The sequence below is a fragment of the Bradysia coprophila genome, unplaced genomic scaffold (assembly GCF_014529535.1).
Source record: "Bradysia coprophila strain Holo2 unplaced genomic scaffold, BU_Bcop_v1 contig_93, whole genome shotgun sequence".
Taxonomy (NCBI): Eukaryota; Metazoa; Arthropoda; class Insecta; order Diptera; family Sciaridae; genus Bradysia; species Bradysia coprophila.
Window position 1 is genome coordinate 349,379 of NW_023504021.1, and position 13,386 is coordinate 362,764.

At 36.7% G+C, this 13,386-nt stretch overlaps 1 protein-coding gene across 2 annotated transcripts; it reads left to right on the forward strand.

Moving 5' to 3' along the window:
* The first annotated feature begins 10,413 nt into the window (after nt 1–10,413).
* On the forward strand, nt 10,414–12,505 carry LOC119084736 (prolyl 4-hydroxylase subunit alpha-2-like). Of its 2 annotated transcripts, XM_037194809.1 has the most exons (5): nt 10,414–10,620; nt 10,671–10,864; nt 10,930–11,923; nt 11,994–12,146; nt 12,204–12,505. In XM_037194809.1, the coding sequence occupies exons 2-5, from the start codon at nt 10,680–10,682 to the stop codon at nt 12,480–12,482; spliced, it is 1,611 nt and encodes a 536-aa protein (XP_037050704.1). In that variant the 5' UTR covers nt 10,414–10,620; nt 10,671–10,679; the 3' UTR covers nt 12,483–12,505. The 2 variants fall into 2 exon arrangements, with proteins under 2 accessions (XP_037050704.1, XP_037050705.1); XM_037194810.1 differs by lacking the exon at nt 10,414–10,620 and having other exon boundaries at nt 10,650–10,864.
* Nucleotides 12,506–13,386: the final 881 nt, after the last annotated feature.

Sequence of the window (13,386 nt, forward strand, 5' to 3'; positions counted from 1 at the left end):
GTACCAATCCTCGGACAAGAATGAGTCGTGCGATACCTATTTTGCTCTCATTCATAAAAAAAAAGTTTCTGAGGACGAATTCTTGTGCAGGGATTGGTACGCTTATTTAACTGTTTTCGATGGTTGATTTACCTTACGCAACTTTACATTAAAGGGGAAATATTTCAAAATCATTTATGCTCGCGTCGCGTATGTAAATTAAACATCTGAATCGGTCCCTCACATATACAATTTTTCATGATTTGATCGAACGGTTTTTTCAGTATTTACTAAGATAAAATGGTCCACATAGCTCCGACCAAAAATTTAATCTGTATGATTCACAAGAATGTCACAGAACTAGTAGAATATAGCTGTATATGCATAACTATGATTCTATCTCATGATTGAGACACATAATAATATTGGCCTTTTGGCCATATATTTTCTAGATTTTTTTATCGTGTTAGCCCTTTTTACAATGCTAACACAACAAATGTTTAGTAAATTATAAGGAAATACTAGAGATTTTATGTACTGGTTCTACGACATCGCGTATTAAATATTATTGACCGCGTTTCGTTATCATTTTATATTGATTTATCTGTGATTTAATTGAAAATGTAGATTGCATCGTTACTTTGGAATCTAGACCTTCACATAATTCAAAACAATCTATTGCACATTACATTTTGATACGAGATGTTCTCAAAACGATGATGCTTCTCGCGAAACAAAGAATTACCAAATTTTTTCGTGAAAAATAGAAACTCATCAATTTGCTGCAAATAGTGGCATTAATGCGTTATCAAAAAACTTTCTTAACACAACATACACTTCTGCAAGTAAATTTATATGAAGCTGTCACGGCTGTCATAAACAACACTTTCTTTGACATAACACTTTTCATGTCGTTGTAGTTGTAGCAGTGTAATAAAACTGGGATTTTTTCAATTTGATTTCTTCGCATTAAGATACATTTTTATTAAATTGATCGTAACTTATTTTGTAACAGCCACTTTTGAAGAAGCGATAAAGCTCGAAAAAATGTACTCTAAGCACAATGATTCCAATTCATTTCGAGCTGCAGAAGCGAAAAAACAGTTAAAGCGGTCACATCCAGTAAACGAAAATTCGAATATTAAGTCTGACTTGATTGATCTCAATTCAATGATCAATGAAATTAATGGTTCCGTCGGACAAGGTAACTGAATTAATTATTGAGCGAACATTTCACTAAGTATCTAAATCAGCAAAGATACCGAGAAAATTTGATAAACCGGGTGGTGTGGATACTCACTCACGGAACAAACATCATGCTCAGTGCCATGAAAAAAATAAAAAAAAGATACATCCAGGAAGTACTTGTTTAAATGAATCACTCCTTACTTTTTCCGTAACCTGATATGTTCTAGCTTCGAGTTATGTTAAAAATCAAAATGGCAAATCAATGAAGAAATCCATTCCACAATTGAAAAAAGTCGTGAAACCCAAAAGTATTCAATTGAGTATTTTGTTTAGGCATTTTGTGTTTTTTAATTGAATAACTTTTAGATTCAAATGATAAAAAAAAGGTTGAAAATTTGGGAGAACGGGCTCCTCGTTACATTAATTATCTCCAATCAGGAAGTATTTATTTGAATCTAAATTTATGTTTCTTGCGACTAATTTCCCAAAAATCCGTAGACAACAATTGTAAAAAGAAGTCGACTGTGAGTGCAACTATTACAAAGGCGGAATTTTTAAATCAAAACGGTTATTCTGAAAACTATTTTAACAACAAAGACTTTCTTACAATATGTTATCTGGTAGATTTTCAAAAACCGATGAGTTCAACGGATTTACCACTTGCCACTAATCATTTCAAAAAGGGCAGTGGCGTGCTAGTTCAACAAAATCTTGATCAGTTTCAAATTGATGACTCGGCAGAATTAGGGTTGCCATTCGTCCTCTTTTTAGAGGACATGTCCTCTTTTTTCGTCTAATTCTTCTTTTTTGTAAAAATTCTAAGAACATCACTTTTTTCACAATACGTCCTCTTTTGTCCTCTTTTTTCTAAAATCTTGTTAAATTTTAGCAACGCTTAACAGATGTGGTCCAATTTTACGGAAAAAATTTCGCTGCGCGGCTATTTCTACAGCTACTCTGCCGTAATTCGCATGTCGGACTTAGTGCAAAATTTAAACAAAAGAAATCTTTGTTTAAATTTTGCACTAAGTCCGACATGCGAATTACGGCAGTAACTTTCGAAATATCCTACAAGTATAATATTTACGCATTCGAATGATATAGTTTATATTAAGGAATTAAGGAGGTGTTAGCATGAAGAGTAGGAATTTTTATGTGTAAAATAAGGAGGAAGGTATATTTAAAAAAACGAAATTAAAATTACGTTATAATCGAGTCATTTTCTATAAGCAATTTAAAAATGAACCTATATTTGTTAGCAGATTGTAGAAAATTCGTCAGAAACGGAAAGACTTAATAAAATGTGCCTAAATCAGGCCTAGATTTGTAAATTATTAAGAAACACACGTTACTTATTTTTTTTGATTTTTACTTTAAAACAAAAATGGAGTACAGTCAACTAAAAAGTAATTTGCCCAATTTCGATTATAGCTTCGTTTCTCTGTTATTTCAAATGGCAAATGAGAGAAACGAAGATATAATCGATTTTCGGAATCGGAATTTTTTCTAAAATGAAGAGCGTGTTTGTAGCTTGCAGTACAAGAACTCCCAGTAAAGTTAGCAAAAAAAAGTAAAAATTCTTTTCTGGAAAATAAGGAAGAATATGAAGGTTTTTATAAAAATAAGGAAAAATAAGTTATGTTTACAAATGGTAGGTACTGAAACCTCGGAATTAAAATTCCAATTTCAACTTTTCTTACTAATAATTTGAATATCTATGGGTCCACATGGAATAATAAAAGAGCTAAGACTCATTATTTGTCCTCTTTTTCGAATTAAAAAGCGTCCTCTTTTTGTCCTCTTTTTTCGTACGAAATGTCCTCTTTTGGAATTTTCAAAAATGGCAACCCTAGGCAGAATTGTCAGATGGATATGAAATCACTGAGTCCAGCCCTCAATTCAGTAATGCAAATATTTTTAATTACTATCATTACCCCTTATCATATCATTTGAACAGTGCAAGCTACAAGCAACGAGAACGTAAATGTTATTCGCCGAAAATCTAGTGAGTTGTTGTATTTCAATCTTTTTTTTGTCTAATTTGACTATCATATCAACTGTTAACATAGGTGACAATGTATTCGTAAATCCTACAATGAACTCAACGCCGATTTCAACGGGTAAATTTAGGCTAATTTGTTCAAGAAAATTTTCCTGACAAGGTCCTTTTGCTTAAGACTCTGATTTCCAATCAACTGTGTTAAAGTGTCTTGTCGACATATCACAATTTTGCAAAGATGTTGAGGTCAAGCGAGTTCATTTCGAAGCCCGAATGCAAACACAGTGGGAACTGTTTGTTAAGAAAATGTCTCGAGGTGGTGGGTTTGGTGGTCATGATGAATCTGAAATGGAACAAGCGGACGACGATATTGAAGACCTTGACGAAAAATTTCCAAAAAAATTGAAGGACGAGGCAGAGGAGCTCGAAATGAACATCCGTCGGGATTATGTTTTCAAACGCAGATTGGTAAATATAACTTAGTTTTGAATTGTCGAATCGCTACATAAAAATCTGAACCTGCATTTAAAATAAAAAAAAGTCTAGTCGAATGGACCTGCTCGGAGGGGAAGATCCGAAGGCAGCAATCCGGCTACGAATGAAATATTTGTTTACTGATAAGGTTTTGGACAAATACACATGGCGTGGTACTGCCAAATTGGATGCATTTAAAGATCTTAAGTTTTTGAACGCCCTTATTTACAAAAACGTCCGTACTAATTTTACTAAGATCAAGTATCCCAAAAGCCAGTACGACGCTTATATGGTCCAATGGCTTAAACATTCAAGAACGCGTCAACGGACGGTGGTATACACTTATCCTGATCGAAGTGGCGAAAGTGGTGACGAGTTCGATGAGAATCTGGATAAGGACGAAAACCAGTTTGATGAAGATGAAAACGATTATTCATAAATGCCACTCACTCAATATTCACTCAATATTTTATTTGACGATTCGTTCGTTGTTTCATTAATTTTACTTTCGCGTTTGATTTAATTCGTTGTTTTGTTTTTTTTTCCTTTTCATTGTTAATAAAAACTTATGGTTACAGCATTACAATTGAATAACTAATTTTAATTGATTTGAGTTGCCACAAAATAAAATGTCTGCAGGAATCTCATGAAAAATTTTCACTCCATTAAGCGTTAAGATGGTCCCGAGGATGTTCCCAAAAATCAGTCAAATTTATATTCGATATTTTGATAGATTTCGTAAACGTGTTGTTAAGAATTTGGCTGTGAAATTGGTTTTGACAAGACTTCCAGTGGATGTTTTCGACATCACATTATGAGAGAAGTCTATTTGATCGACGTAGGAAACAACATTACATCCAGTTTTCCCTAATAAAGATTTTTCGAACATTAAGCACTTCCAGTGCTCTTCCCTCCTTCCCAGTGCCCGGTTGATAACTTAAACATAATTTGCGCCTTGATTTCTTGAAGGCATTTCAGTTCTTTTTCGTTCAAACCATTTATCAGGACATCAAGATTATCTTTTTAAATGGATATAGTATATAGTGTAACAGAAGTGCAGTGTAATAGGGTAATATAACTGTAGTACAACTGTAGTATAACAGTAGTACAGTTGTTGTATAGCAGTAGTACAACAGTACCAGTAGTAACAGTAGTATGGAAGTAATACAACGGTAGTACACTGATAGGATAGATGTAGTGCAGCGGTAATGTAACGGTAGAAAAACGATAATAATTTTGTTGTATATCAATATTACTGCACGGTAGTATGGTGGTGGTTTGGCAGTAGTACATCAGCATTATAACAGTAGTACGGCAGTAGTTGTGTAACAGTGCAGAGGAAGAACGGCAACAATACAACAGAAGTACGACAAGAGTTCGACAACAGTACTACAATATTACGACAATAATACGGAAGCAGTACTGTAGTTTTATGACAGTAGTACACCAGTTGCGCGAGAGAGAAATTGAACAACTCGGCAATAACTTTTGTACGTCAGTAAAATTTATTATAACACAGCAGTTGTTAAAATTTTTGATTTCAACAACCGCGGTTTAATTGAAGTTTAAAGTCAGTTATGCGACACGTAATTGCTATTTGGGAAACAAACGAAACACTGACTTCCATCGCAGGTCATGAAGAAAAAAAATCCAAATTTATTTTTCGAATTAGTAATTGCGTTACAGTTTCGTGTGTTGGATCACTCAGACGACAATATTATTACTAAGTTCCATATCAATGAAAGATATAAAGTAAAGTCTTCTTGATTCATACCATACATTATCTCATTAAATCCAATTGGGTAGTTACTACGTTTGGGAGCACTCAAGGCACTTTACAAGGTAAAAATATGCGTAGATAAATGGTTTAGAAAAAATAGTTGAAACAATTTCTGCAACTTGTACTCTACGTTTTGTCTTGACGTGACACATGCCGTTTACGAAAATATATTTCCGGATATTGAAATTATGTGGGCAAACATCGTAGTAAAATGTGTTATCTGTTTTGAAAAATTCGGTCGTGTAAGCCACACCAAAAGATTATGTTGATGTAGTCACATCTGATGAGGTATCTACTGATGCCCAAGTTGTAATAACAACGCTATCGGATTTTATAAATTCATCACAGCCAGTTTGCCTTCTCCAAATGTTGTTTGCAATACACAGGCTACTTCATCAACGCAATCAAATGATGTCCCATTATCTACGGATGTTGTTGTTCCTAATGTTGTGCGTGATATAAATATATGCCGTTCGTAATAGCCCAAACGCCAACCAACATGACTGGATCATGAAAATAATTAATTCGACGTAATTCGTTGACTACGTAAGCAAGTATCTAATTACTTAAAAAAAAATCCTTAGACGGAAGCGTACAACTTTCACCAATTTCATCCAATTTCGTGCATCTACGTAATCTAGTCCACGTTGTTGGGTCATGTTTCAAAAACTCCGTGTTGATGCTGAAGCATTTAAAAAATTGGGAAGTGTTTGCCGTGACAAAGTCGCTGTTTTTCAGAAATTAAAATTGTTCATATGGACTGTTAATTTCTTGGGTGGTTCCCTCTCCGGATCGAAGTTCAAACGTTGCACCATTTTTCGTTTTTATGTTACAGGAACTCATTTATCGAGAAACGCCAAGCCCAAGCGTTCCTCACTCAAATACAATATGATTTAAAAACTTCATCGGCTAGGGCTTCGTCGATTGATTTTGTCTTGTGCATGTTTTGAATAAACTCGATGTCAAGCACAGGTTCTTCTACTGCTCGGGGGCACCGGAAACAGTAGATAAGGAACGTTCGAATGATGAACACACAGACATCAGCAAAACCAACTATCGTGTTCGGATAATTCAATCTGGTCTAGGAACAGAAAGCGAGTAAATAGGCTTCACCATCCATCTGGCATGGTGAACTGGGCCTGGTCGGTGGAAAATGTCTTCGATCGGCATTAGGTAAACCGTAAAGTTTCTCCCAAAAATAATAGGCTTAATTCTAGTCGTTCTCTATAATCTCGTCGACAAATTTTCTTTGTATGTTGTTTCTTTATCATGGCCCTACGTTAGTGAAGGACCGTGACGCAAGTCCGTTCGCACTGAAGAAATTGACAAAAAAAATACCGCAGGACTAAGGAACATAACTTTTTTGACTTTTTCCCCCACCCCTCCTACTACACCCAAATTTTATTCGTAATCTGGCCGTCGAAACGAGTTCAACGAGCTATCACACCTACATGTTGGCGGTTTATGGTGAATGTGGTGTTGGAAAACTCAAAGAATTGCAAATAATCCAGAACCAATGCATCAAATCTTTGTATCGACTGCCGCGCCTGACTTCGTCGACCTTCTTATATAATACAGTTCAACTCTTTTACCTGTAACAGAAATGGCGAGAGTCGAGCGAGTGATTCTAATGCACAGAATGAAATTATCGTTAACCAAACACAACTTTCGATTGGTCAACAACATCAATGTTCATGGAAGGTCTACGAGGAGAAACGATGAGATTCATGTGTTCAACTCGTACTCTGCAGCGACCCAAGCAAATGCAGCAATTGTGCGTGCATCGAATAATTACAATTTACTATACCGAGACTTAAAAGGTTAGATCTGTGATATTGAAGCAAAGAGAAATGAGAAGAGAGAAAGAAATAAAAACTTTGTAATTATATGTGATTTTTAACGACGAATGGATCTAATCGTAATTGATAAGTGATGTAAACTTTTATTTAAATTTGGAATAACTTTGATGATTTTGACGAAATTTTGGAATAAATTAATGAGTCCTAAAGTGATGAGATTAATGTTGATGCCGTTTGTATTCCACACAAAATTGTTTTCTGGGATGATAATAAAGCGATAAAAAAAAACTTTCGGTAAACCAAAGTATATCTTTCTCAATAGCGGATCACATTGTACACATGTATTTATACTGTATGGGAAATATTTCTTGAGTGTACCTAGTCCAAAGATATCGCACTTCTGTCGTCCAAATGCTATCTTATCAAACTCATTTTTAGTCCCGTACGAAGTACAAAGGGGCTTATAGGATTACGATGCCTTGTGTAATTGATGGAATTCGAAGCAGGCGATAGATAACGAATCCGCAATAAAAATTTTGTCTGTCCGTCTGCCCGTCACGTCGATATCTTGAGTAAATCAAATCCGATTTCAAATTTTTTCCCCTGAAATAGTGAGGCTAAGTTCGAAAATGAGACTATTCGGGTCGGCCCCTCTTGAGTTAGGGTCGACTGAGTGTTTTAAGATCTTTTGGGCATATTTTGGGGGCAAAGTAAACGATGGAAATGTAAATGAAACGGAACACCATAGGTATTGTAGATACCAATTCAGGGAATAAAATCATTAAAATCGGTTGAATGGACCGTGAGTTAGGGCCCTAGAATAGAGGTGAGCGGGCCGAGGTTTTTTCAAAGCCCGACCCGACCCGCGCCCGACCCGAATTGATTTTCAAAACCCGAGAACCCGAAACCGAACAGATACTGAAACCCGTTAACCCGAAAGATATTGAAACGCGCTAACTTCAAAAATATTCAGAAAACGCAAAAAAAAAAATTATTTAATTTTGAAACGGTTTCTTGAATTTCTTCCAAGTAAAACAAAATTGCCAAAACTAGTTCCATTTATAAGTGTTCGACGCGATGACTTTACATAGAAAATTTTAGTTCGGGTCGGGTTTGGATTTAAATTTAAACCCGAACCCGACCCGATCTAAATTTTCGAAACCCGATAACCCGAAGCCCATCAAAATTGAATCGGGTTCGGGCCGGGTCGGGTTCGAGTCGGGCTGGGCTTTACATTTGCGCTCGAAGAAAAATAAATTTCTTCAACCGATGCATCGTCCATATTTTACGACTAAAATCTTTAGTTTCCAATCGAATTTTTTCTACTGAGGCCTTTCTGTTAATTTTTCTTTGATCAAAGGCCCTCAGTGGAAAAATGTCGATTGGAAATCGAAAAAAATTAAGAGAAAGGCCTCAGTAGACAAATTATGGTTGGAAATCGTAAAAATTTACAAAAAGGCCCTCAGTAGAAAAATTTTGATTAGAAATAAAAAAAAATTAAGTGGAAAAATTTCGATTGGAAATTACAAATAAGGGGCCGTCCATAAAGGACGTCCGCGATTTTTCTGGAATTTTAGACCCCCCCTCCCTCCTTGTCCACACTTTTCCACTACACAAATGTATGGCGGTCACACTTTGGCGAACACCCCCCCCCCCCCCCCCATAGTGCGGACGTCCTTCTTCTTCTTCTTTTTCAGCCTGTTTCTATCCACTGCTGGATGTAGGCCTCTCCAACTTCTTTCCATTTCGTACGATCCATTGCCATTTGCTGCCAGTTTGTACCTGCAATATTCTTAATTCCGTTTGTCCATCTCTCTGGTGGTCTACCTATAGCTCGTCTTTTATATGGTCGCCAGTTCATGATCTCTTTGGTCCAACGTTCGTCTGTCCTTCTTGCAATATGTCCCGCCCAGCTCCATTTCAGAGATGCTATTCTTTCCATGACATCAACGACCCTGGTTTGTTGTCGAATCCATTGATTCGTCATTCTGTCTCTGAGTGTTATTCCGAGCATACTCCGTTCCATGGCTCTTTGTGTCACTCTCAATTTATCTTCGGATGCTTTTGTTAAAGTTAACGTTTCCGCTCCATAAGTGAGCACTGGAAGGACACAAGTGTCGAAAACTTTGCGTTTCAGACTATTATTCATTTTGCTTTTGAAAATTAGTCTGAGTTTTCCGAACGCTGCCCATGCAAGACCAATCCTACGTCTTATTTCTGCAGTTTGGTTGTCCAGACCTAACTTCAGTTTATGTCCTAGATATACATAGCTGTCGACTCGTTCAATGACAGTGTCACCAATTTTGATTTCTCTATCGTCCCCGATGTTGGTCATGACTTTTGTTTTCGATAAGTTCATCTTGAGGCCAACTTTGCTCGCCTCTTCACTTAACTGTTGTAGCATAAGCTGAGCCTGACCTAGATTCGCTGCTATCGGTACAATGTCATCAGCGAAGCGGAGATTGCTCAGGTACTCTCCATTTATCTTTATTCCCATTTTACTCCAGTTTAACTTCCTAAAAATACTCTGCAGAATCGCCGTGAATAATTTCGGTGAAATGGTGTCACCCTGCCTTACACCTCGGCCAATTCTGAATTTCTCCGTGCTCTTATGAAGTTTTATACATGAAGTAGCATTTTTGTACACATATCGAATTGTGTTGGAGTACCTTGAGTCTACTCTACATTCGTCTAATGCGTCCAATATCGACCATGTTTCCACTGAATCGAAAGCTTTTTCGAAGTCTATGAATAGCAAGACTATGCCGATGCGGACGTCCCCTAAGCAGAAAGGCCTAACTAGAATTTTTTTTATTGTAAAACAAAGAAAAATTAAGATAAAGGCTTCAGTAGGAAAATTTGGATTAGAAATCGAAAAAAATTAACGGTAAGCGGAAAGCACTCAATAAATTAAAATTTTAGGTCAATTTGAAATTTATGATACATTTGAAAGGAACGTCGTACGGGGCTTCGTAATTGCGCTATGCGCACGTTCTAAGATGTACAGATTTCATGCAAAAGGCTTACGGGCAAAGTATGAAGACAGACGCACTAGGGTCACGTACGCAATAGATATATGGGTTGGTACGGGGCTCAGTCGCAGCAAACGCTCCGACTGTTCTGATGGTTCGTTTTAGGTACTACATTTCAAGATCATCTTTTTCACATTTGTATAATTGATGTATATATTTCTCACCTCAGTTTATCGTTGGATTAGAAACGGTGAATAGTTTTTCGATTTCGACAATGTGCTGTGAATGTGAATTGGTATTGAGATGCTAATTACTTCCAATTTTATGAATCCTTTTGATACTATAATCACATAAGAAATTAGAAAATCGATTTGCGCATAAAGGTTTATTTGCATTTGATGCACATAAGGATAAGAGAAGAAATCACTGCGAAGGTGAAGAACATACACATTAACAACTCAGATCTGTGATTTGCTGTGATTATAATAATGTGCAAAGCAAGTGATGTTATTATTGTTGGATTAATATTCGGACTGTGCTTTGTCATCATCCACGTCGACTGTGAAATATTTTCGGCTATAGAGAAATTGGAGCAACTGTTTCGTAGCGAACGGATATTCATTAGAGAGTTAGAAAAATTTGCGAAAACTGTCGACGACGATTACATTCACAGGTAGGTTATTGTAGAGATATAAATAACCGAGTTACAAGTATAGTAGCAAAGAACACGCTTTGCAGGAAACTGAGGGCTTGGAAGCTTGAACACAATTCAATCAATAACACAGACATTTGGCGATATATTACCAATCCTTTAAATGCATTCTTGATGATCAAACGTTCCACTACGGACATAGAACTTATTGAAAAACGTTTTGGCAAAAAATCGGACGAATTCCTGCACAATATTCGAAGGTTGCAACCGGAAGCACTAGACTTAACCGGAGCCGTTGACGGTTTGTTGCGTCTTCAGTTCTTTTACAAATTGAAAACAGTAGACATTGCAAATGGAATCATTGACGGTGTACCGACGAGATCGCCTCTATCAATTCATGACTTGTTTGTTATTGGTGAGCAAGCATTAAAGGTTGATGAAACCGACTATTTGGCGTTGGAATATCTGTCTATGGTATGGAAGCAACTGAAACAGGGTCTCGATGTCGACAACGAAATCAATGAGGAGAACTTGATTCTTGTCTTGATACATACGTACACCAGAGTGAGTAGTAATAGGGAAGCGTTGGAGATGATAAAGGAGCTGAAAAGAAAATTCCCGCAAACAGCCACAATGTTCTCAGTCACAGAAAAAATGTTGATCAACGAACTGAAAAAATTCAATGCAAGCAGCCAGAACGTACTGGATCCATTCGCAAATAACTTTGTGCACGACGGTAAATACACGGACGCAAAAGATCGCATCCTTAACAGTCAAGTTTGTCGTGGTGATGAGCCGAAATCCACATCCAAACTTTACTGTCGTTATGCATCGACGAATGCATTTTCTCAACTTGCTCGATTTAAAGTTGAAGAGGCGAATTTGGAGCCGTACATACTGTTGTTTATCGATGTTGTGTCGAACGATGAAATTAAATTTCTCAAGACAGCATCGAAACAGAAACAGGGACCTGGAACAATCAGAGAGTCGAGTTTGTTATCCAGTCATCGAATAGCGCAAGTGGCATGGCATTATAAATATGAACACAAGTTTTTCCGTACATTATCGCGGCGAATTGAGGTGAAAATTTAATTATTTTGTCAACAACAACTCATTCCATTAAATTGTGATAATTAACAATATTTTTCAGGACATGACTGGATTATCACAAAAGACTGCTGAGCCATTACAAACACAAAACTATGGCATTGGTGGACACTATTCTAGTCATTGGGACTTCTATGAAAAGAGCGAAAAGCCGGTTAAAGAGAACGGAAATCGAATTGCAACGGTGCTGTTCTATGTAAGAATTTGGTTATAAACCCACGTTTCCTCCAAAAAAATGTATGGAATTTGTAAGTTGTCAGATGTGGAGAAAGGTGGCGGTACAGTGTTTCCTTTCCTCAACCTGCGCGTTTTGCCAAGAAAAGGAGCAGCTGTCTTTTGGCACAATTTGAGTCCGTGTGGTGCGTATGATTTTTTAACAAGACACTCAGCGTGTCCCGTGTTACTTGGCAGTAAATGGGTGGCAAATGCTTGGATTCGAGAGTATGACAACGAATTTCGGCGACCTTGCTTTCGGGATGAAATGTATGACGATAAACGAAGGGAGCAAATGTTATATGAACAATTTTATTGAATTAAAAATGTCTGAAAAATTAATGAAATGATTTAACGTAATTGCAGCTAATTCGTTCGCCCCTTTCGTAAGTTTTTCTTTGTAATTTGAATACAAACAAAATGTTTTTAAAAATAATGGAATGAAACATAGTCTCCATTTCAAGAATAGAAGGTGATAGAATGAGCTGGGAGTTGCGGGAAATATCAACATTTAATACAAACTTCGTGTACACATAAAGTATTCAGTGATTTATTGATTCAAATTGAAGCACATTTTATTTACAAAAATGTGACTTTTTCGCCGGCTGACGTTTTAACGTACTCTTTTTTGCGTTTCCCCCCCCCCCCCATTTTGTCCACGAATGAACTAGAGCCGTGCGGGCGTACCTAATTTTAATGACCGGCCGCCCGGGCCCGAAATAATTTTGATAAAAAATGCGCGCCCGTCTGAAGCCCGAAAAAATTTTTGGCGATCGCCCGATGCCCGCCTGATATTTTGTGTACTGCCCGATGCCCGATGTAAAATTTGTTAAGCCAAGAAGTTTTACATGCAATTATCTTCAAAATAGAATAGCAGCTCGAACACTTATGAAATTTTCCTAGGTTTCATTCGTTAAGTTTAATATTTTGCTTTCTTGCATAGAATTAGGATGGTTTTTTATACGGACAGATAAAAGACGACCGACTCTGGTGAGATCACAAACAAGAAGAACGTTTATTGACTCATGTGATTACGACTATGTACAACAATATGACTAGACCAACATGTCCATATGAACATCATTGAAATATGAATTCCTAAATTCAACACTCTCCCTGAATGAATATTTCAATTCTTGTCAATAAACTAACAAAAAATTCTTTCTCGTCACAATTCAAGGTAAAAAATTAATTCTTTGTGAAAAAATGTTGCGAAACATTAA